The following is a 25956-nucleotide window of genomic DNA, read 5'->3' as shown; positions in this document are numbered from 1 at the left end:
GTAGATTTAGACAACCTTTCAAAGTAATCGACCACAATGCTCTGCATCTCTTTATCATCCTCTGTCCATTCCCCATCTTTGTTCCTCAATCCCTTAATTTGGTTTTGCTGTCTCCGACCATTTGCAAAACTATAGAAGAACCTAGAATTTTGGTCACCATGCTTGAGCCAGAACTGCTTCGCTCTTTGGCTCCAATATATTTCGCGTTTCTCCAATAATCGAAGATATATATCTCTTTCCTCATTATATTGCTGAGCACCATATAAATCCCTTTTCGATCTCAAGCTTCACAACATTCCCTTGCTACGCTTAATCTGTAACCCCAGTTCTTTCAGTTGCCCTCCACCCCACTCCTGTAACTTCATTGTGCAATACTTGATCTTATCCATTATTCCCATCCCCTCTTGCACATGCTAATTCTGGTTTATTAAATTGTAACAATCAGCCACCCTTATCCATATATTTTCAAACTTAAATTGATGACTTTTTTGAACATACACAGTATACACTTGTTTGTTTAACTCTAGAATCAATGGAAGGTGATCCGAAGAGGACACATCCCAAACTTTTATCTTCGCATCTGGAAACATGTTTTGCCATTGCTGATTTGCAAACCCTCTATCAAGACGCTCCTGAATCTAATTAATTTGACCCCGAGCTCCTTCCCATGTGAATTCATTCCCAGAAAAGCCCATATCTATTAAACCACAGTCATTAACAACATCCACAAAACCATCCAGTAATTTTCGAGGGTGAGGTCTACCTCCTTTCTTCTCGTGAGCAAAAATCAAATCATTAAAATCACCTAAAACGCACCATGGTAACTCAGAATCACCAGCTAATCCCCTTAATAAGTTCCATGATTCATGACGTCTATATCTTTCCGGGCATCCATAGAAACCTATATATCGCCATCTTCCCACTTGCTCACACTACACTTCAAAGTCTATATAGTGATTGCAACTTCCTTTTATTTCCACTGAGCCCGTGTTTTTCCATAATAAAGCTAAACCACCTCCTTGCCCCTGCGACTCGACTACAAAACATCCTGCAAACTGAATACTTCTACAGATCTTTTCCACCTTCTTTTTATTCCCTAAAATTTCAGACAGAAAGATTAAACCAGGCCTTATTTGTTACACTAACTCCTTAAAGAAATCAACTGCTCGTGAGGTGGCCAGCCCACGACAGTTCCATCCCATTAGACTCATAATCCTTGGCGGGCCTGGAGACCAGAGTCCGCCATCCTCACGTTTTTTGGATCATCTTTCTCTTGGGTTGTGGTTATGTCATTTAACTTACTTGGCCCATCTGTTGTCATATTCTCCAGCCCATCACTCATTTTCCCATTATTTTCAACTCTACACGCCTCTTAGTATCAAACACTATATTCTCTCCTTGATTCCTCGCATGTTCGATATCCATCACCTTTGAATGTTCACCCATCCCATTATTTACTCCCTTATTTTTCTCCATTATTGTTATTCTTCCCCCTTTCTTTTTGAATTTCACTTATCCTCCCATCCACCTCCTGAAATCTCGCCTGAGTATTCTCCTAACTCCGGCTGTCCCCCGGAAATTTCGTTTGATTGTTTTTTCCCGCCCACTGTGCGTCCCCCCTCCACCTAGAACCGACGTTGTTCTTAGCTCCCCTGCTTGGTGCCCTCAGCCATGTCCCATATGCTTTCTCAATTACTTTCCCTGGATTAACATACACCACATTACAATCTCGCACCATGTCCCAGAATTCCACAAACAAAACAGAAAGTGGATAATCTCTCGTATTTGAAATTAACCCAGCTCCAATCCCCTCCCGATCTCTTGATCTTCATCCTTCGCTTTATTAGTTTACTAACACTCATTTTAACACGAATTCGAACATGTGTTTTCAATATGCCATCGTAATTTGCAGGATCAGACTTTACGTAGACACCAATATAGTTACCAATGCTTTGGAGTATACTCTCCGAGATGAATCCATTTGGCAAACCGTATACTTAAACCCATATTTCTGTATCATCTAACTTTGTCTCCCTTAGATCACCATTCTCCTTTACCTCATTGACAATTAGCAAACTTTGTTCAAAAGACCACGGGGCTCCATCTAACACCTTGTGTAGATCCATTGGATGATAGAGTGTAAAAGTATATCTCATTCCTCCTATGTCATCAATTTCCACACCCTCCTTTGGACACCATAAATCTGCTAACACATTTTGCATTGCCACAAAATTAATTTTCTTCTCCGTCAAGAAACGTCCTAGCAGAATAAAGGCCTCCTTCTTCCTCACAATCTCCTCCGACGCAATAATAACCCCTCCTTCCTCCTCATCTTCTATTGACAGCTTTGCATATAATTCCTCAAACGTTTGTTTCGAGTGTTCCATGTTTCTTTTATGATGAAAACAACAAAATATGAAATGAATATAACTTGTTACTAGAACCAAAAAGAGAAACTCTCAATCATTGGAGAGACTACGTAAGAGTATTAAATACGAGACAAGCAGCGAAAACAGTAAAATAATTGAAGAGATCCTGTACAAATGGGTACTTTGACATATTTGCTATTATATGCTCCTGAAGGCATTACAAGTCCAAATAAGCTCATTGATTTTGTCCATTATTTAATGAAATCTCCTATTTATAACATCTGAAAGTCTGAAACCAATCGTAAAAAAACATATGAACTAAAAACAATGAAAATAAATATACACATTTACTAAATATGTATAAATTTAAGACACATTAAAAATATACAATTTATAAAATGTATTATAAATTCAATTAACCACCAAAAAAGAATACATGAAAGACACCAAAGTTACGGAAGCACTAGGCAACATGAAGTTATCAGGTTGTTCAAAACAGAAGAAAAATCAGGGGTGGAGAGTGTCCTCTGTATCACATGAGTACCAAGCATCTCTACCTTCACTTCTTCATAAGGAACTCTAGCTACATGATGATCTTCTCCGGAAAGAGTAATATACAATTGCCTTCGAAGTAAAATCTTAATTCTATCTCCACTTCTTACTGAGATTTTATCCCCTCTTATGCATTTTACTGCATAATATACTTCTCTCTCTGCATTTTTTGTCGATAGAGGAATCAGAGAGGAGTTTGCTGTACCATTTGTTATATTAGTAACATCAGCTTTCATGATGAAATTTTGACAGTTGAATTTACTCGTAAAAATAACCGAAAGAGCAAGACCTAAGAAGTTGTTATCTGCAGACAGTGTTGGGATATCAAAAGAGACTGTACGCCCACTGCTTTTATAGCTGAACCATTCTGCAATCTTCGGTACCTCAACTTTATAGAAAGGGAGGAACAATTTTCTTAAATTTATTACCTGGAACATAAAAAAACGAAGTTAGATTTATAGAAGCGTGATTTTGTATCATTTAGAAGGATACACAAACCAACCTGAAAGAAACTCCCAACTGATTTCCTATTGCCGCATCTCACAAAATTCAAATCACTCAATTCCTTCAGCATTGACATATCTGATAGATGTTTTAGGCTTGCGCAATTATTAACTGCAAGTGATTTAAGATGAGAAGGAAGTGGTGGGAGTGATACAAGGCTGATGTAATGGTATATATCCAGCTGCCTCAACTTTTTCAAGCCGGATAAATCAGGTAGATGTATCAGCGTTGCATGATCATATAGATATAACCGTGTTATATTAAGAGGAAGTTCCGGAAATGATGACCCAAAATTTGTACAGTCATAAAATGCGAGACTTTGAAGGTTGTAAAGCTTAGAGAGACTAAATGGTTTGGTTGAAGATGCACTCTCACCCCCATCAATAAGAGTTAAATCTTTCAAAGAAGAGAAACTTAAAATCACAGGCAACCATAATATTACATTACTCTTCAGATGTAAAGTAACCAACTTTGTATCGTTCACTGTAGCAGGCAAATCAACTCCATCGATGCCCAGAAGATATAAGTGAGTAAGTGATGTAAGATTCCATACACTATCCGGCAGATATTTAAGCTTCTTGCAGTAAGACAAACTCAATACCCTTAACCTACTTAGTTGTCCTATTGAATCCAGTACTTCTTTAATGGCTGTGGATGATGCATCCAACTCTTCTAAACATTGCATCTTCTCCAATTCATTAGGCAATCGCTCCAACTTTGAACACAACCCTAGATCTAGTACTCGAAGCAACTTGAGCTTCCATATGCTATTCGGAAGATTTTGAAGGTTTTTGCAGCATTCCAAATTCAGTCTCTCCAAATTAATGAGGCTTCCAAACGAATTTGAAAGTTGTTCAATTGCTGTATAACTTGCACGTAATGTCTTTAAGCCTTCCATATTCCCAATCTGCTCTGGTAGCTTTCTAAGCTTCTTGCAACCATCCAATTTCAAATAAACCAATTCCTTGAGTTGAGTAATTGAATCTGGCAATTCCTCAATTGCGGTGTAACTTGCATCAAGCACCTTTAAAAATTTCATACTACCTAATTGCTTTGGCAATTGTCTTAGATTGCTACAATAACCCAAACGCAAACTGTCCAATGCACTTGAATGACCCAGTGATTCAGCCAAATTTTTCACAGGGATGCATTCCGTCAAATTCAGAGAAGACAAACCATTCAACTCTCTAATTGATGGGTGGACTTTTAGTAAGCTCTCGCAACCACGAAAGTATAACTTCCTAAGAGATTTTGAATTTTCAAAGTTGGGAGTTGTTTTCAAGTGCATAGAGTATTGGACATCTATCATCTCCAGACTGGTGAAAGACTGTACAAAAGATTACAAAAGACACAAGATAAAAAATTCAAAACTTTTAATACACATTTGCATTGCCGCTAAAGATTGTTTTCGTAAAATAATCAATTTTGATAGTCTTTAATAACAAATTTCTACAAAGATGTTATAAATAAAATGAAATGAAATATTTTGTATAAGAGTAGATAACAAATTTGATTCATACCCGGGCACCATCCCACAACATCTTGAAGTTGTTGTATGGCATACGGATGAAGATCAGTTTTTGTGGTTCAAAACTAGAAGGTAATCGTGTCCACGTACAACAACTCCAATAGATGCACCTTAATTCTTGAAATGAATTTTTAAAATGTCCTTTGATGCCATGAGCATTACGTATTTCAAGTAATCTCAATTTGGGCAGCCTCTCAAATATTTGAGAATTGATTTGTTTTTCGGTTGATTGAGTTAGATCTAAGACAAGACCTTCAATTTTATCCGACTCCTGCAAACACAAAAAATAGGTAAGATATATTTGTTTATATTTAGACAGGGAAAAATAAATAAGTAAAATAAGTATAGTTTACTTTTGTGCGAAGCCAAATATTTATCTAATCATAGTGCAATAGGTAATTATTTTTCAAAAAATATTAAAAATCAATTTTATTACTTTTGAATTTATAAATATTTTACTAATTTTATAGACTAAGAGCTATTTAAAATTCTTGGAATTTCAATTCCAATTAATATAGATAACTAATATTCTACAACTAAAAATATGGGTTTAATTACCTCCTGGTTCTGATTTTGCAAATATTCCCATGCATTTCCTTCCAAGAATAAGCGTGTGCTCTTGGAAATTTCCCTTCCCATGTCTTGTATAAGATCATGCATTTGAAATATATTATTTTCATCAATGGTGATTAGACATCTATCCAAAAGAATTTGTATACCGACCTCTGGAAAGTAATCACAAGATTTGAATACGAGATTAGCATCGTATTTGTTCTTTCCTACGAAGAAAAACGCAATATCAAGATATATTGACTTCACAGTCTCATCATCTAACTCATTGTAGCTCAGTTGAAGAATTTCCAGTATCTTGTTCTCCGGAATTTTTCGAACTTTTTCAAGCTTGGCTTTCCAAAATAACTCATCTTGAGTTCTGCCATGCAAAGATGAACCCAACACTTTGAGAGCTAATGGAAGACCTCTGGCATAATTTACAAAGCCTAATGAGAGCTCACTTAAACTTGCAGGCGGTTTAACTTTTCCGAAGGCGTGATAATTAAAGAGCTCCAAAGAATCAACTTCTCCCAATTTGTTCACCATGTATATATCTACACATATTAAAACAATTTTTAATTGATTTAGCAGGTGTACATCTCTTGTTGTAATAACAATTCTACTTCCGGCTGAAAACAAATTGCAGTGCCTTGCTAGGAATTCTGTGTAACTTGATTGGTCCAGATTATCCAAAACGACTAGTGCTTTCTTGAAACAAAGAATTTGTTTCAGTTGTCTAATTCCAATGTGAACATCAGGAACCTTATAATCCTTCCTCCTAAGAAGCGCAGGCAACATTTTCTGAAGTAAAGGAAGTAGAGGACTACCTCCCTGTGAATATTGTTTGACATTTCCAACAAAACAGCAACTATCAAAATCAGTATGATATTTGTTGTAGAAAGCTTGGGCAGTAGTAGTTTTCCCGATTCCGCCCATCCCACAGATCCCAATGGCACGTACATCATTTGATTTCATCCTCAATTTCCGATATATTTCTTCAACAACAGAGTCTATCCCAAATAGAACTTCTCCAAGGTGCACTCCCTTTGTAGATACTTGTCGTTCCACATACTTTACAATGTCTTGAATAGTTTCCGATTCGTTCCTGTTTTAAACAAAAATACAGACTTATAGTTCTAAAAGTTTAAATATCAGACATCTCTTATTGCTATAGCATGATTAATGATTAAAACAATCAACCATAATGAATAAAACTGATGTGCAAACACAAGTTGTTTTATGTAATTACTAAAACTATTATATCCCATTTTTATAAAGAGTGGTTAAATTGCAATGGAATGAAATTCATTATTCCGATACGTGGATGAATAAGATAAAGGGATATACTCATTTGCATGCTTTTTAAGATGGTATCCTGATAGCTCCGAGATTTGAGCTAGAGCTGATTTCCACTTGTCTATCATGTCTGGACAGTGACGCTTTTTCTCATAATGATAATCAAGAGCGTCACTGAAACGTCCTTTCTGGTAACGTAAATCTGATGGATCAACATAGTAAAAGACAGGAACAACCCGACTCTCTGTCTTCTTGCAACTAAGAATATCTAGGAGCTCTTTAAGGCACCATGGGGAACGAGCATAGTTCTCGGAGATAACTAGGATAAACATCTTTGAATATTTAATTGCATCGAGTAACCCGGACGAAATTTCTTGGCCCTTTTCAAGAGCAGGATCATCTCTGAAGGTTAAAATTCCAGCTTGATCCAGAGCAGAGTAAAGATGTGAAGTAAAGTTTTTGCGAGTGTCTTCACCGTAAAAACTCAAGAAAACATCCCAGCTGATAGGTGGAGATGAAGAAGAAGTAGAAGGGGCAGTTATTTCATGATTACTAGTGGCTGCCATGAAAGAAAATTGTTGTTGTTGAGTATGGCCAGGACTCTAGTTTTAATAGTGCCGCCCTTGACATATGCAGCCAATTTAATAGGACTAGTGGTTCTTATTAATGTGTTCAGTTGACATTGACAACTTGGTTAAAATACAGAAAATACCTGACAAAAGAATACAGAAATAAAATTGATCATACATTTTTCTAATCTGTAATATAAACATTTTGTAGTGACATGTTTGGAAGTTAGTAGTATTTCTCTTGAGAATATTAGCTGTTTGGGAATATTTAAAGAATATGAATTTTGGATTTAGTAGGAAGATGGCATTAAACTGTTAGGTAAAATGACCTGAGACATGTCAGGTAAGATGCTCTCAAACTGTTTGAGCAAAATCCCAAAGAATACTGGATGAGTTATTTTCTGAGTTCTGTACTATGCTTAAAATTCTGCGATTTTGTATACTCAATTTACTTAAATTCATAATAAGAGTGTTTCTACGCTTCTTCCCAAAACTTAAATTTAATCTATTCTTCAAGACAATTGAACAAAAAATCACTGCATTCAAACCAAAACACACAAAATTTACGACATAAGCACTGAAAAAGTATTACTATAAGTGCATTCCTAGTTTAGATTTATATATATACGAGGGTGAATATGAATTAATGAAGTGTACCATCGTAGTTGGCGTGAGGAGGCCGATTGTGAAGATGCTACTAGACTGCTTTTGCATCATCATCTGCGGTGGATGTTGCTGCTGCTGCTTCTGAAAAACAAACTAATTTGGCTCTCAAACTGTATGATGAAAAACAGACTGTTAGAACGGCCAAGCTCACAAACTTAAATAGTGCCCCAATTCTTTTTAGTTTTATAGTAAGAATAGTAGTAGAGAAAATATTTAATACGAGAAAAATAAAAAAAAATCCTTTCACTCATGATCTACTTGCCATTTTTCAATTTTCATCCCAGCAAAATTAAAATTGTTCGCCTTCTCCCTTTTTTCTTCTCACATCCGAACTCTTTTTTATTTTAAAAATTATCTACATCCTCCAATAAAAAAATATCTTCATTCATCATTAAATGTAGGCCTGAGCATTCGGTCGGCGATCATAATCGGACTGAACTGAATAGACTGAAAAACCGAATTATCATTTTTTCTTGAACCGAACCGGGCCGAAATTATATTATGGACCGGACCGAACCGAATCGGTCCGGTTTTGGACCAAACGGACCGATTTTTTTTATAAATTAAACTGTATTAAAATTTCAACCAAAAATTTTAAAATTAAAACAATAATTAAAATAAGGTGATATGTAGAGTTCTAAGAGTATATAAATAAAATTACAAATTATAAATTATAATTATAATTTTTAAGATATATGTAAAATATATATAATATAAAATTATAGTATTTATGATTTGGTCTTTCGGTCTATTCGGTCCGAACCGAATTTTTTTAATAGAACCGGACCGAACCGACCGAATAGACCGAACAGGATCGAACCTAACTGAATTAGCACGGTTCGGTTCGATTTTTCGGTTTTGCTCAGCCCTAATTAAATGTGTCAAAAATTTCAACACTTTCCAAAAATTAAGCCGTTATTTACATTAAATCTCAGGAATTCTATCTCCATCTCCACTTCTGATCGAGATTTCGTCTCTACTCATGCATTGTACCACAGATTATACTTCAAGCCTTGTAATGTAAGCAGGGATCACACAGTACTTTGTTACACCATTTGTGTGATTATTAACATCAGCTTTAAAGGTAGAATTGTGATTAGTTCGCAATGTACACATCAACATTAAAAGATAATACAAACAAAGAACACAAATCACGGAGAAGCTTTAAGCTGAGTATAACTGTCTGAGGCAGAAAGCATACTTATGACAGAAGATTTCATCAATTAAAAAGTAGAGGTTAAAGGCAGAGACTTGAAATTCTATTCCACAGTGGGATCTTTTTAAGAAACAGATCATACACCTTGAATTATAAAAATTAACTTCTAGATTATACTAAGAAGTAAGAACAAACTATTTTCTTCAATATGGAACTTGTATATATCACATTTCAAAGAAGCATACCAAAACTGGCTATCTACTTTTATCTATTAAGTTAGTAGTAATAGTGATAAGGAAGAAGGAGATTAACCTGACATAAGTATTATCTCTGTATCAGGTGATTCTGATATTCAGATTGATTCAAGATAATATGATAACCAAAAGATAAGTAAGCAACATGTCAATTTATCAAGGTGTTCAAAACAGAGGGAAAATCTGGGGTAGCGAGTGTTCTTTGCATCACATGGGCACCAAACATCTCTACCTTCACTCCTTCATAAGGAACTTCTAGGAGTCCATTAAAATCATACAATTTCCTTTGAAGTAAAATCTTAATTCTGTTCCCACTTCTTATTGACATTTCATCTCCTCTTATGCATTTTACCGCATAATATACTTCAGATGTTCTATTGCATAAACATACAAGAATCGGACAGGACTTCGTTGTACCATTTGTTATATTAATAACATCAGCTTTCATGATAAAGCGATGATGCCTGTGTTTGCCCGTTAAAAGAACCGATAGAGCGAGGCCTAAGAAGTTATCGGCTGACAGTGTCGGGATATCAAAAGAGACTGTATGACCAGTGCTTGCATAGCTGAACCATTCTGCGATCTTTGGTACCTCAACTTTATAGAAAGGGCGGAAGTGTCTTCTTACATCTATTACCTGCAACTTAAGAAAATGAAGTTTGATTTATAAACGTGTGATTGAGTATCATTTAGGGCGATAAAGTAAGGAGTTCTAACATAAACGGACCTGAAGGAAACTCTTTTTCGAACCAAATGATTTCCACTTGCAGAACTTACCAATATTCAAATCACTCAATTCCTTCAACATTGACATATCTGATAGATGTTGTAGGCTTCTGCAATCATAAACTGTAATTGATTGAAGATGAGGAGGAAGTGGTCCAAGTGATTCAAGGCTGAAGAACCAGTTAATCTCCAACTTTTTCAACTTTTTCAAGCTGGATAAATCTGGCAGACGTACCAGTGTTGCATGGTTATTTAGGTTTAATTGTGTTATACGAAGAGGAAGTTCTGGAAAAGATGACCCAAAATTTGTACAGTCATACAATGAGAGATATTGTAGGTTGTAAAGCTTAGAGAGACTGAATGGTTTGGTTGAAGATAAACTCTCACCCCCAACACTAAGAGCTAACCATTTCAAAGAAGAGAAACTTAGAATCACAGGCAGCCATAATATTACATTACACTTCAGAGATAAAGAAACCAACTTCGTATCCTTCACTGTAGCAGGCAGATTCATTCTACCGATGTCTAAAATATTTAATTGAGTGAGTGATGTAAGATTCCAGACACTATTTGGCAGATATTCAAGCTTCTCGCAACCAGACAAATGTAATACCCTTAACCTACTCAGTAGTCCAATTGAATCCGGTACTTCTCTAATGGCTGTACACAGTGCATATAACTCTTCTAAACATTGCATATTCTCCAATTTACAAGGCAAGTGCTCCAGCTTTGAACACCGTGCCAGATCTAGTACTTTAAGAAGACTGAGCTTCCATATGCCATCTGGAAGATTTCGAAGGTTTTTGCAGCAACACAAATCCAGTATTTCCAAATTAATGAGGCCAACAAATGAATCTGGAAGTTGTTCAATTGCAGTATAACTTGCACGAAATGTTCTTAAGCCTTCCATGTTCCCAATCTGCACTGGCAGATTTTTAAGCTTCTTGCAACCATCCAATTTCAAATAAACCAATTCCTTGAGTTGAGTAATTGAGTCTGGCAGTTCCTCAATTACGGTGTGACTTGCATCAAGCCACTTTAACCATTTCATACCACCCAACTGCTTTGGCAATTGTCTTAGATTTCTACAATTACTTAAAAACATATAGCGCAGTTCACTTGACTGACCCAGTGTTTCAGCCACAACTTTCAGGTATATGCATTCCTTCAAATTCAGAGTATACAAACCAGACAACTCTCTAATTGATGGGTGGACTTTTAGCAAGCTCTCACAACCACAAAAGAATAACCTCTCAATAGATTTTGAATTTCCAAAGTTGGGAGTTGTTTTCAACTTCAGAGAGTATTCGACATTTATCATCTTCAAACTCGTGAAAGACTGTTTAAAAGAATACCAAAGAATTTTAATGAACAGTTATAATGCCTTAAAAATTATTTTAGTAAAAAAGTAACAACTCTTGCTAGTTCTTATTAACGTATTTTATTTTTATAGTTAAGAATAAAATAAAGACTACATTGCATCTTGTGTACCTGTAATCTAATGATTTTGCACTTGGTGATGGAAATAAACAAGTCAACATTTGTATGGCTAAATTTATATTTTTTTAAAGCACGTTATGGAGTCCGAACAGTTGCCGTTAATACACTACTTGTGAGAGAAAAAGGACTATGATTTTTTTTTCAGGAATGACTATGATTAATATATGATAAAATTATTATAAAACTACCTTCCTAAGCAGTAATATAAATTTATACCACCTGCCGTAAAATGTTAGCGTATGGAGTTATGTTTGCAAGAATCATCTAAAATAACCCCACCCATTTACCACTCAGACCCAATTTGCCATGAAATTAGGATTTCATGTTAAGAATTAGGGTTTAAAGCTGCTAGTTATTGAGTAATTCCCCTTGACCTCCTTGTATTATATTTCAGAACTATATATACACACCAAGGGAATCTTGGTTGTAATTACAGAAGATATCCTTGCTGTAATTACTAGAGATTTGTCTAACTGTCCTAGATGATTGCCTAGCTGTCCTACAGTAATTACAAAGATTACAATAATATTACTGAACATCAATCAAGCAATGATTTACATAATTATATTTACTATCACACCCCCTCAGTCGAAGCAGGGGAGGGACGAACAGTGAGACTGGAACGAAATTCTGTGAACAAGGAGGAAGGTAGACCTTTGGTGAAGATATCGGCATATTGAGATGAGGAAGGAACATGCAGATTACGAACCTGACCAACAGACACCTTTTCACGTACAAAATGGATGTCCATCTCAACGTGTTTAGTACGTTGGTGCTGCACAGGATTGCATGACAAATAAACTGCACTGACATTATCACAATAGACCAAGGTCGCTTTTTGGATGGGTTGGTGTAGCTCGAGTAGTAAATTCCTGATCCAGGAGGTCTCTGCAACAACGTTGGCAACACCTCGATATTCTGCCTCGGCAGAGGAGCGGGACAGGGTTGGTTGTCGTTTAGAGGACCAGGAGATCAAATTGTTACCCAGAAACACACAGTACCCAGAGGTGGAACGACGAGTGTCAGGGTACCCGCCCCAATCAGCGTCAGAGTATGCTATCAAGTCACGGGAGGATGAACCTGAAAGATGGAGGCCGTACTCAAGAGTTCCCTTAATATATCTGAGAATACGTTTCATGGCAGCAAGGTGGGGCTCTCGCGGGGCATGCATGAATAAGCAAATTTGTTGAACAGCGTAACTAAGGTCAGGTCGAGTGAATGGGCACCGGCAAGGCTCCGATAAGAAGATGGATCAGATGCGTCCCCTAAGTCGGCACTTAGCTTGTTCTTGGTATCAACAGGTGTCTGAATTGGTTTACAATTATCCATCTTAGCCCTGCGAAGAATATCCTCAGCATACTTCCACTGAGAAAGAAACATTTGATCACCCGTTCTACGAACTGAAATACCCAAAAAATAACTAAGTGGCCCCAAATCGGTCATAGAGAACTCTGAACTCAAAGTGGAGATGATATTTTGAATGAATGCTGGAGAAGAGGCAGTGAGGACAACATCATCTACATACACAAGAAGATATGCAGTATCACCCCATGCTTGTAGATGAACAAAGAATTGTCACATTTACTGCTTACAAAACCCATCTTTGTTATAAATGTGGCAAATCGTTGATACCAACAGCGTGGAGCCCGTTTTAGACCATATAAAGACTTCCGAAGTAGACATACATGTGACGGGAATAAAGGGTCAACAAATCCAGGGGGTTGATGCATGTAGACAGTTTCTTTCAAATCCCCGTGTAGAAAGGCATTTTTGACGTCAAGTTAACGAATTTGCCAAGATTGAGAGAGGGCAAGACTAAGTACAGTTCGGACAGTGGCTGGTTTCACAACTGGACTAAAAGTCTCATCACAATCAACCCCAACCTCTTGAGATCGACCATTAACCACCAAACGAGCCTTATAGCGTTGCAAGTTGCCATTAGAATCAAACTTATGCTTAAACAACCACATACACCGGATAATATTAGAATTAGTAGGCCGGGGGACCAAATCCCAAGTACCATTTTTAATCAATGCATTATATTCCTCTTGCATGGCAGCATTCCAATTAGGGTCTTCAACGGCACTGAGATAGGAGCGAGGCAAGGGAGAGAGAGAAGTGGTGTGTAGATTATATTGGTTTGCTGTTTGGGATCGGGTAATCATTCGATGTTGGCGAGTAGGAGGTGGTTGGGGCTGTCTGTTTGGAGGCTGTTTAGGAGCACGACTGTAGACCAATAGAGGTCGAGATGGTAGTGGAGGGTCTTGATTTTGTTGGTGGGCAGGTCTATTGGTCGGTATAGGTGTAGGTGGGGAGTGAGAACCCGGGATGGTCATGAAATGCTCTAACAAATATGGAGAAGGTGTATCGTCAGCTAAAAACTTATACGATGAGGAGGGAACATTGTCTATCTTTGAAAAAGGAAAAACATTCTCGTCAAAAGTGACATGACGGGAGATATAAAGTTTATGAGTGGACAAGTCCAGACAATAGTAACCACGATGAGAAATGGGATAACCAAGGAAAACACAAGGAGTAGAACGAGGGGACAACTTGTGAGGGGCAGTAGCACTCAAGTTGGGAAAACAAAGACATCCAAATGTTTTGAGATGAGAGTAAGAAGGTGAACGAAGGTACAAAGCATGAGTAGGAGTGTTAAAATTTAAAAGCCTGGTAGGTAAAATGTTATAAAGATAAACTGCCATATGAAGGGAGGCAACCCAAAAATTAGGTGGAAGGGATGCATGTGTTAACAGAGTTCGGACTACGTCATTTAGAGTCCGAATCATTCTTTCTGCTTTCCCATTTTGAGGAGAAGTTTGAGGACATGAAAAGCGAAAGATCATCCCGTAATTTTGACAAAATAATTTAAAAGAAGAGTTATCAAATTCACGACCCATGTCACATTGAAAACATTTTATGTCACGCTCAAATTGAGTCTTCACGAATGTACTAAAGTGAAGAAATCTATTGTAAACTTCAGATTTTTGTTTAAGAGGGTAAACCCAAACAAAATTAGTGAAATCATCAAGCAAAACAAGGTAATAGCGGTGACCTTTTTTACTCAACACAGGAGAAGTCCAAATATCACTATGAACAATATCAAAAGGTGCATAAGTAGGAGTGAAAGGAGAGAAAGGTAAACGCTTATGTTTAGCAATTTGACAAGAGGAACACAAACTTTTGGAGTGTTGCTCTTTATTACAAGAAATTAGGTTATTACTCCTAAGAAAATCAAAAACATGATCTCCAGGATGTCCTAGACGACAATGCCAATCATGGAAAGACAAGGTTGCAAAAGACACTTGTGGAGGGGTAAAAGCCACAGTGGTTTGAGAAACAGGATAAGGATCTCCAGAACTATTACATCTCATGACCGTATCCCATGTCTGAAGATCCTTCACAGAAAAACCAAATGGGTCAAATTCAACATAGACATTATTTTCTTTGGTAAGTTGACGGACTGACACTAAATTTTTAATAATGTGAGGAGTATGGAGGACATTAGTCATGGTTAGGTGCGGGGATAGTTGTGCAGTACCAGAACCAACAACAGGAATGTGATTGCCATTACCAACATAAACAGAAGGAACATTGCTCGATGTTGAAATAGTGTGAAATGTACCTGGGTTAGCAGCCATGTGAGAAGAAGCACCTGTGTCCATATACCATGATTCATCAGGTGGTTGCATGGTCATGGCTGAAAAAGCATGTGGCAAATCTGTAAACTGCCTAGAGATACCATCAGATGTAGTGGTATGGAGAGCTTGTGGTCACGGTGATGAACCAAGAATTCCAGGAGAGGGGGAACGCTGATACGCCGGGCCGCTGGTAGGGTAAGGACAAGGAGGCATCGCCCATGGTGCACCCCAAATTGAAGGTGCGGGCCACTGTCCAGGAGCTGGCCATTGTGCAAATCCGTGTTGTTGAGGTGCCATGTTCCGAGGCTGTTGAGGAGGCATGTGATGAGGCTGGCCACGATTATAGTTACGTGAGCCCTTATTCTTTCCCCGGTTCCGATTGAGATTGTTATTAACTCCTTACTGATTATTAGAGGAGATGATGGGAGGGTTAGGGACATGTGGTGTTGTTGGAGCGACTAACGCCTGATGAGTAACTAAGGGCTGATTGTCGAAGTGTCGACCACGACGTGTCTCTTCTCAGAGGAGCATACTACGTGTTGTATCAAATGAAGGGAGAGGACTGGTGTTGCTAATGATTGTGCCAACTGTATCATAATCACGGGATAAACCATTAATTAGTTGAATTACTAGTCGTTGGTCACTTACTGATTGATCCACATCCGAGAGCTGATCAGATAGCATTTTAAGATGCTAACAATAAGATGCAATAGACGAGAAATTCTCCAACTGAGCATGATTAAATTGGTTCTCCAAATCTGCAGCACGAGCACTTTTGTTGTCATGGAAAAGATTCTTGAGGCGGAGCCATGCTTCACGGGCCGTAGAACCTGGTTTGAGGATCGTGAGAAGAAGATCCTGTGTGATAGTCCCATAAATCCATGATAGAACAACAGCGTCAATTTGATCCCACTTGGCTTTACTGAGCATCGGATTTGGAGCAGTACCGTCAATATGATCCATGACACAGTGAGCACGAGCAGCTACCTGAAAGAGTTCTGCCCAGGAGTGGTATTGAACCTGCTGAGGGTCGAGAGTGAGGGGAATTAAGTTTCGAATGTTGCTGACTGTTTGGGCAGGGTGTAGGGAAGAAGATGGCGGGGAAATAGGTGGTGTTGCTGCACCAGAAGATGTGGCAGAGTTTGTCATTGCAAGAAAATGCAAGAGACAAAAGGAGGAGACAACAAAATTCTAAGAATGTGAACTTCACAGAAGAAGAAGATAAAGAAAAAGAATAAGGGTAGGGTGGATGACTCTGATTACCATGCTAGTTATTGAGTAATTCCCCTTGACCTCCTTGTATTATATTTCAGAACTATACATACACACCAAGGGAATCTTGGTTGTAATTACAGAAGATATCCTTGCTGTAATTACTAGAGATTTGTCTAACTGTCCTAGATGATTGCCTAGTTGTCCTACAGTAATTACAAAGATTACGATAATATTACTGAACATCAATCAAGCAATGATTTACATAATTATATTTACTATCAAAAGCTTCAATATAAGGATAAATCTTACATATAGACATAAGATAGCGATTAGAAATGTACTATGACCTTTTTATCCTCACGAGAATTAACATTCCGTTAACTTTTTAACGGCATTACATAAATAACAACATATATTATTATAATATTAAGTGAACAATATATGTATAAATACTACTTTCATAAAAATAATGAATGAATTTTAATTCATACCATGGCATCATCCCACAACATCTTGAAATTGCTATGTGGCATACTTATGGAGATCAACTTTTGTGGTTGGAAACTAGAAGGTAGCCGTGTCCATGTACAATAACTCCAGTATATGCACTTTAATTCATGAAATGAATTTTTAAAATGTCCTTTAATGCCGTGAGCATTACGAATTTCAAGTAATTTCAACTGGGGCAACCTCTCAAATATTTGGGAATTGATTTGTTTTTCGGTTGATTGACTTAGATCTAAGACGAGACCTTCAATTTTGTCTAATTCCTGCACACACAAAAAGTAAGTGAAATAAGTATGGTTTAAACGGGACAAAAAAAACGGTCATCTAAATCATAGTCTAATGTTTTGATAAAATTGAAATAAATTCAAGAACTTTTAATATGATGATAGTTTATTAATTTTATAGACTAAAAGCTATTAACCTTCTTCAGATATCACATCCATTTAATAGGGATATCTAATATTTAACAACTCGGCATTTTGCTTTTAATTACCTTTTGATTTTGCAAAAATTCCCATGGATTTCCTCGCAAGAACATGTGTATGCTCTTGGAAACATCCCTTCCCATGTCTTGTATAAGATCATGCATCTGAAGTACTTCGTTTGTATCAATTGTAAGTAGACATCTTTCCAATAGTATTTGTATACCAACCTCGGGAAAGTAATCACAAGATCTAAATATGACATTGGCCTCATATACGAACTTCCCGACGAAGAAGAATGCAATCTTGAGAAATATTGATTTTACTGTCTCATCATCCAACTCATTGTAGCTCAGTTGAAGAATTTCCATTATCTCGTTCTCTGGAATTTTTTTAACTTTCTTAAGTTTGGCTTTCCAGAATACTTCATCATGAGTTCTACCTCGCAAAGAAGAACCTAGCACTTTTAGAGCTAACGGAAGACCTCCAGCATATGTTACAAAACCAACCGAGAGCTCTCTTAAACTTGCAAGTGGTGATATTTTTCCAAAGGCGTAATAATTGAAGAGCTCTAAAGAATCAGCCTCTCCCAGTTTCTTCATCATGTATATATCTACATCTATTAAATCACTTTTTAATTGATTTAACAGGTGTACATCTCTTGTCGTAATAACAATTCTACTTCCGGCTGAAAACAAATGGCAGTGCTTTGCTAGAAATTCAGAATAGCTTGACTGGTCCAAATCATCGAGAACTATGAGTGTTTTCTTGAAACATAGAATTTGTTTCAATTGTCTAATTCCACTGTCAACATTAGTGACCTTATAATCCTTGCTTTTGAGAAGCACGGTCAATAGTTGCTCAAGTAAGGGAAGTAGAGGACTACCTCCCTGTGAATATTTTTTGACGTTTTCAATAAAGCAGCAACTCTCAAAATTGGTATAATATTTGCTGTAAAAAGCTTTGGCAGTAGTAGTTTTGCCGATTCCGCCCATGCCACATATCCCGATCGCACGTACATCATTTGATTCCATCCTGATTTTCTGATATATTTCTTCAACAGCAGAATCTATCCCAAATATATCTTCTCCGAGGTGTAAGACCTTCGTAGATACTTGTCGTGTGATGTTCTCTACAATGCTCTGAATAGTTTCCGATTCATTCCTGATTGTAATTTGAAATACAGACAGACTTGTAGTCAGATATTAATGTAAACTGCATGGAATTAGATAGTCCATTATGCTTATATGTGAAAGAACAAGATAAAGAGACATACTCAATTGCATTATTTTTGAGATGGTATCCAGTTATCGCCGCAATTTGAGCAAGAGCTGATTTCCACTGATTTATCATGTCAGGAGAGTAACGCTTCTCGTGATAATCAAGAGCGTCTCCAAAACTCCCTTTCTGGTTACGGACATCTGAAGGATCAACATAGTAAAAAACAGGAACAACATGATTCTCCGTTTTCTTGCATCTAAGGATCTCTACGAGCTCATTGAGGCACCAAGGTGAAAGAGCATAGTTCTCAGAGATAACTACGACAAGAATCTTTGAATTTTTAATTGCTTTGAGAATAGAAGATGAAATTTCTTGGCCCTTTTCAAGAGCAGTATCATCTCTGAAGGTTACAATTCCAGCTTGATCCAAAGCAAAATAAAGATGTGAAGTAAAGTTTTTGCGAGTGTCCTGGCCGTAAAAGCTCAAGAAGACATCCCAGGTGATAGGCGGACATTGCGAAGAAGAGGAAGCACCAGTCATTTCAAGATTACTGGTGGAAGCCATGGCAGAAAAATAGCTTAAAAATAGAAGAATTGGTTGATTGATTTTATGTAGTTTTAAAGTTGTGTAGGAATAATATGAAGTCAGTCAACAATTTTTGGCGGAAATTCATATGACATTTCCACATGGTGGAATGGTGGTTAGGGTGGTCCTTAAATAAATAAACATCCCACTAATACTACTTTCTGACCCTTATTTGTTTTATTATTCACGTGTTTGTTAACATTAACAAGTCTGTAAAGAAAGTGAGCTTAAAATACAGAGACAACGGAGAATTTAAGGGACTGGTTTTGATTTTTTAATGATTATGTGTCTGAACTCAACATTAACTACCCAAATTTTATGCACATTAAACTGTTTGATAAAATGACCCATCGACATGTTATATTCACAGATGTAAACTGGGGATATAGAAATTTAACCTATTCTTTGACGACAACTCAACCAAAAAAAAACGCAAAACACACATAGAAACGTAAACACTACTACAATAAGTACATTTCCAGTTTTAGACAAATGTATGAGTCTGAATATGAATTTGTGAGATGTACCATCATAGTTGGAGTGAGGAGGCTGGTTGCGAAGATGATACTCCTGCGAATTTCCACCGAGACTCAGTCGCATCATTATCTGCGGTGCCTGATGAAACTGATTTGGCTACCTTAAAATGGGTGTAGGAGTTCATGTTAGCTGCGGTTGGTCGGTCAAACTCGCATCAAACCACATTTTAAATCTCCAATTTAGGTTGTAATTTTGATTACGGTTTATTGTAATTTTTATGTTATAATTGTGAATTTATGAGTATAATATATAAGTTATATAATTTGGTGGCTTATGTGTAAATAGGGGTATAATTTGTGTTTGGTTAACCCTGTTTTTTGTTATCTCTTTCAATCACGATCGTCTAGCGTTAGATCTCTTAACCAAATGATCATAACTGTTATATCAGAATACTAAAAAAATACACCAACCAAATCTACAGTTTCGAATCCCGCCAACAACAAAAATTTATATTATTATTTATAAAATTATACATAGATTTCTAGGTTCGAATGCTGCCAACAACAAACATTTGTATTAATATTTATAAAAAAAATACACTAACCAAGTTCACAGGTTCGAACCCCGCCAACATCAAACATTTAATTATTATTTATAAATAAGGTTAATGGTTCAAATCTCATCAATTATATACTATTTTATACTATACTATTCGATTTAACTTAAAGTTATACACAATAAAATATAATTATATTTTTATTAATTTACTTTTTTAATTATTTATATTAGAATTTCAATAAAATCATATAAAATATAAATAAAAATATATAAATATTAACGGGAACCCGCATCGCACGGGTTTTAAGCTAGTAGTAATAAGGAACGGGCAAATGCTCGTTCTGAGTGAGTGAAAGGGTTTAAGTTATGATTGTCGGGCCGTCAGGTAGAACGAGACCCGTTATTCAAAGGATGAATTAAATGAGAAGGATTAAGAATAATAAAATTGAGGATTATAATAAGTTATGATAAATGTTGAGTTCTCTGTGTGTTTTTGTGGTTTGGATTCGCAATTTAGAAAGTTATATCGTTATTTAAATTTATGGCACTTTCAGATTTTATAAAGTCGTTTTTATATTATCAAAACATGATATAGTATTTTGATATAAAAGAAAAAAGAAAAATCACTGGCAAATTACTCTTTTGCCCTCCACTCCACTATATATACCCCCACCCACCTTCCTTCCTTCTCCTTCTTTTTCCTCCCCCGGTTCACTCTCTCTCTCTCTCTTACATGCAACCTCAAGTTCTACTCGATTTTCCAAGATTTCACCATTAATCTCAATCTTTTTCAATCTCTATCTTTACATCACTTGCATATTTGGGAAGCGAAGGCATTCATTTTAGGAAAGGAAAAGAGGTCTTAGGTGGCAATAACTCGAATACCGTGAAACAGGAAAGTTATTTGAGGCAAGTAACTATGCCTTCTATTGTGAATTGATTATAGAGAGGTTATTGATGTTACGCATTGAAAGCGTAAAGAATCTTCGTAATACTTTATTGATCCTTGTGATAAACCTTGATAGAAACTCCTTGTTCTAAGCACTTATACCCTGTTTTCATATTTGCCTGTCTTTCTGATCCTTTGACCCTAAGAGACGTAATAAACCTTCCATATCCTTTCATACCTTGTTAACCTAGATTCCTATGATAACAAACTTGTGCCTTGTTTATGTATCGTTCGTTGTAACTATCCTGGTAACAGCCTTGTTAGAGCATCTCCAACCACATGAAACTCTTAGCTAAAAATTATTAATACATATTATAAATAAAAAATATAGCTAACCAGTATAGCCAATACCATCGAAATACAATACCTTACAGGTTCAACAAATTTTACAAATTGTCCCACATGTCCAATTTAACCAACCAATTATAGCTAACACCATTGGAGATGCTCTTATACCCTCTGATTAATGTTTTGTCATTTCCTTAACTTACGATCCCTCGTATTTCTAATTTGTTTATTCCCTTTTTGAATTCTTGAATTGAACTTAAGAATGATTTTCGACTTTATTGAGTCCAAATGATGTCACATATCTGGCAATGTTAAAATGAATTTAGCCAAACTTCCTTGTATTCCAATATAAAGGTTTTTCAAAATGAATTACTAAAGGATAAAATATAGACGTAAGAGGCTAGCGGGACTAGTCCAGCCACGTAAGAGACTAGCGGGGCTAGTCCAATACAAGCTGAAATAATGTCATAGGTACCTTAATGACCGGATGGAGTTCAGTACGAGCTGATCACCCGTATTATATTTAAAAGATGGATATTTCAATTAAGGATTCTTTATTTCTAAAGAATAAAAAGTAAAAGATTTATAAATGTTGCAACAAGCATGCTTTTCTTCTGATTTTGATTTGAAGTTGAATAGTTTGAATATAATATTCTTTAAAGTCCTGAGAATCTTATTTGAGAATCCTGCCACTTTACTTTTATATATTGATGTTCATGGCTTATAATGATTTATCTCTCAAAGTATGAAACTCTCTGAGAACCCTATCGATTAATCTTGAGAAACATTGATTATGCAAACTTCAATCTTAAAAACTTGAAACCTTCTTTTGAAACCCTTTTCCAGAAAGTTGATTGAATGTCGCCGCCTAGTTATTGGTTATAGAATGCCTTAGTTATTGTGTTATGCTGGTATTCAGAACTGTTTATATAGTTACTTGCTGAGCTTCTTTGCTCATTTATTGTGTTGATCTAACCATGGCAGTTAAGTAATAAGATGGCTAGACTTAGGCGCACCGCTCGCAAGAGCGTTCCTGGCGGTCTCTATTGTAACGACCGAGGAATTACGCTTGCATTATATTATAATAATAATAAATTATGTGTATTATTATGTGATTAACTGTGTTGAGGCATTAAACCCTAATCGTTATGTGCTACGTGTTGTCTGTTTTGATCTGAACATGTTTCGGACATTTATTGAGTGTTTTATTGCAAGTTATATATTTTATATCAAAACCCGTACAGCTCAAACAGTATTTTAAAAGCCCGTATTTCAAACAAAATCATTGGCCCTATTTTGCCAAAAATGCCCTATACCGTATCGCTATTCTGAACCCCTAGACGTTTTACAAATTGACCTTTTTCGCGAAAAACGACTTTTCCGGACCCCTTCGGGTACCAAAAACCCCACAAAAATCACATTTTTATTTGTATATGATCATGAAATTATTATATATCATTTTTCTTTGTATTTTTGTATTTTTCACAATTTTTGGGAATTTTTAGTATTTATTTTGTATTTATTGGATATTTAAAAATTCAATATTAATACCCAAAAATTATAAAAATTGGGGCCAAATATTTTTATTAAGAGTGTAATTAGCCCCTTAATTTTATTTAGGGGTATTATTTTCAGTACTATAAATAGCTGTTTTATTATTAATTAATTAGTTAATTATTATTAAAAAATCCAGAAAATCAAGAAATTAGTTTGTTGGTGAAGAACAACTGCAGAATTAATCTCTAGATTTGAAGGTGATTCTGTTGTCCAATTCAATCATGTGAGTAACCAAAACAAAGCTCTTGATCTGTACTTTCTATTCCTACCATCAATTTCATGTTTTGTTGTTTAGATTTTCAATTTGTATTTTAGGGTTCTTGGACTGAAATTGGGGATTTTTGATTATGGGGTTCTGGGTTGATTTTGATGCTTGATATAGTTGTATATACTTGTTTACAGTCGATTTATGCTATTTATTTCAACAAAAGATTGTCCTAAGTGTTAGTTCTTAGTTTCAAGTTTATACAATTTTATTTTAGTTCATTTTTGATTTTGTATGAATCTGAGGTTATTTTGATTATAGGGGTTAGATTGTAGAGTTAATAAGCTTTATTTTAAGCTATTATGTGTAATTTTTGGTGTACGGAATCGGTACTTTGAGTTTTGGCCGGAAATATTATGATTTTGATCGGAGAAATGGTTCCCTGGGTTATTAGACGAAGTTGTTGGCGTGATTGTGTTCCTGGAGTGATTTTGAATGAAAACCCACCAAGAAACGAATCAAACGGTTGTGTTTTGACCTAGAAACCGAGCTCGTCGGAATCTGCAGCAGTTGCCGGCCGATGCTCTGTGTTTCGCCGGAGAAAACGACTGGGACGACAGGGATGGAAGAGGACGACGGAGTTGTGTTTCTGCAGTCACATGGAATCGATCGGGATAAAGACCTTGCAGAATGATTGCCAGGAAGCCGAGGAATTGCTCGCCGGAAAATCTTGCAGGTGGCCGGAGTTTTCCAGATTCAGGCGGGTCGACCCATGTTCTTGGGGACCCGACTGTTGACCCGAAAACCCGGAAACCTTGACCCGGTTTTGATCTTCAAAACCTGATTACCTGTTCTGGTTTCTTGTTTCTGAATTATTTTATTAATTTAGCAATTCAAAATTAGTTATCTATTTAATTATTTAATTATTTATGTAATTATTTATTAGTTATCTAATTAGTTAATAATTAGGTAATTAATTAATAAATAAGGATTAAAAATAATTAAATAATATGATTAATAATTCGATAATTAGTTATTATTACGAGTAATGATTCGATAATTGAATTATTATTCGAGCGTTAGTTATTTGAATAATATTGTAATAATTATTCGTATCATATAATTAGATATCCGTAATTAATTAATTAACGAATTGTACGAGTTTCAATAATAATAGATCGATAATTATGCGGGAGTTGCGAGTGGCTCGTGAAAATACGAGTGATTAATCGTTAAGTGATCTATAATTCAAATAATTCGTAGCTATTTGATAAATAGCGTATCAGTTAATTAAGTTGATTGATTATTTGTAAATAATCGATCTAATCGAATAAATATCGATAAGTTATAAATATTATAATAAATTGTGATTAATCCTAATAATTAGGGATTTATTATTTTAAATTATTAAATAAGTAATTATTAATTATTTATTTATTAAATATTTAAAAATTGATTAATTATTTCGGTAATTAATCACATAAGGTTCAATAAATCGTAACTTCTTCGTTTTAACTCCAAAAATTATAAAAAAATTATTTTTGACTTTGATTTTTCTTAAATAATTATTTAAAAATTATTTTAGGATTTAAAAGGTTATAATAATTATCTATATTGAATAATAAATTGAATTATCAGTGTTTAATTCATAACAATTCAACCGTTAGTCCGATTTGAGTGAAACGAAGACCCCTAGACTCAGGAAAATGAGACGAATCCAATAAAAATAGTTGTAAGTTATAATTTCTTCTGAAAAAGAATGGTTGGTGATAATTGATAGTTCATAGGTCCTAGTAGGGATATAATTGAGCCGAATAAATCCCGAAAAATTATAATAAAATCAGATACGACTAGTAATGCAGGTATAAGCCCGGAATTGATTTTAAAAATAATTATAAATCTAGAAATTAATTGTGTGCTTTACATGTTACGTGTTATATGTGATTATGTGCATAAATGTGTTGTGTAAATATATGTATATATATGCGAGTCAGATAGAAACGCATGGGTAGACTGATAAGGTTGCGTGATATCAATTCAAGATACACGTATGTAGTAAATTATCTAAACACCTATCTTTCCATGATTTGTTCAGTGTTAGCAAGGCAGAGCAAGCTAGGGTCAGAAGGCAGTAAGTTAAACCAGGTTAAGTACGCGCAAGACAAGTTTTTCCCCTATTCTAAATTCAGAATAGTGATTTATATTTCCTTTCTACCATATCAATTCTCTTTGATAATCATTGTTCATATACACTGTTGTCCAGTTATTATTACTTGTTTCAGTTTCATTTCAATTCTTGATTTACCCAATTTATTGAATTCCCTGTTCACATTTCAATTTCTTTACCCTTGTTATATATATTCTGGTATATCCTGGTGTTGGGATACATCAATAGCATACCGATTGTTCCGGATGCTCAGCCTTGGACTGGATGATTACTATAAAGGCTGGGGTTTTCCCAGACCATTAATTAATAGGCCATAGTTGCCTGAGTACTCCTTATGTTGGTTGGGTCTATGCAGTTGGGTATAGATCCGCACTATATTCTGACTGATCAGCAGATTATAGTGCATATGTTGGTTCTTGTTTCCAGTCTTGTTCATTTGGCACTCGCCATCATTGGCTAATTATTATCATATACCGATACAGATGGTTGTTC

General features: G+C 35.8%; 1 protein-coding gene across 8 annotated transcripts; it reads right to left on the bottom strand.

Annotated features, from left to right (window-relative positions):
- Positions 1 to 2726: 2726 nt before the first annotated feature.
- On the bottom strand, positions 2727 to 19966 carry LOC141721774 (disease resistance protein Roq1-like). Of its 8 annotated transcripts, XM_074524868.1 has the most exons (8): positions 19791 to 19966; positions 18734 to 19228; positions 17529 to 18621; positions 17020 to 17298; positions 10174 to 11511; positions 9505 to 10089; positions 8028 to 8146; positions 6474 to 6610 (listed from the first exon to the last, which is right to left on the bottom strand). In XM_074524868.1, exons 2-6 carry the CDS (start codon positions 19216 to 19218, stop codon positions 9595 to 9597), a joined length of 3690 nt encoding a protein of 1229 aa, XP_074380969.1. In that variant the 5' UTR covers positions 19219 to 19228; positions 19791 to 19966; the 3' UTR covers positions 6474 to 6610; positions 8028 to 8146; positions 9505 to 9594. The 8 variants fall into 8 exon arrangements, with proteins under 8 accessions (XP_074380972.1, XP_074380970.1, XP_074380966.1 ...); XM_074524866.1 differs by lacking the exon at positions 19791 to 19966 and having other exon boundaries at positions 18734 to 19334; XM_074524867.1 differs by lacking the exon at positions 19791 to 19966 and having other exon boundaries at positions 9505 to 10083; positions 18734 to 19334.
- Between the last annotated feature and the right edge of the window lie 5990 nt (positions 19967 to 25956).

Source organism: Apium graveolens, chromosome 4, assembly GCF_009905375.1.
Source record: "Apium graveolens cultivar Ventura chromosome 4, ASM990537v1, whole genome shotgun sequence".
Classification (NCBI taxonomy): domain Eukaryota; kingdom Viridiplantae; phylum Streptophyta; class Magnoliopsida; order Apiales; family Apiaceae; genus Apium; species Apium graveolens.
Note: the sequence above shows the minus strand (reverse complement) of the source record. Positions and strands in the feature narration are given on the sequence as shown.

Coding starts and splice junctions, on each gene's coding strand:
- LOC141721774 (XM_074524865.1), bottom strand. CDS start 7,367: ATGGCAGCCACTAGTAATCATGAAATAACTGCCCCTTCTACTTCTTCT. Junction 5,225..5,511: donor TGCAAAATCAGAACCAGGAG/GTAATTAAACCC, acceptor TTGTGTTTGCAG/GAGTCGGATAAAATTGAAGG. Junction 4,753..4,945: donor TGTTGTGGGATGGTGCCCGG/GTATGAATCAAA, acceptor TCTTTTGTACAG/TCTTTCACCAGTCTGGAGAT.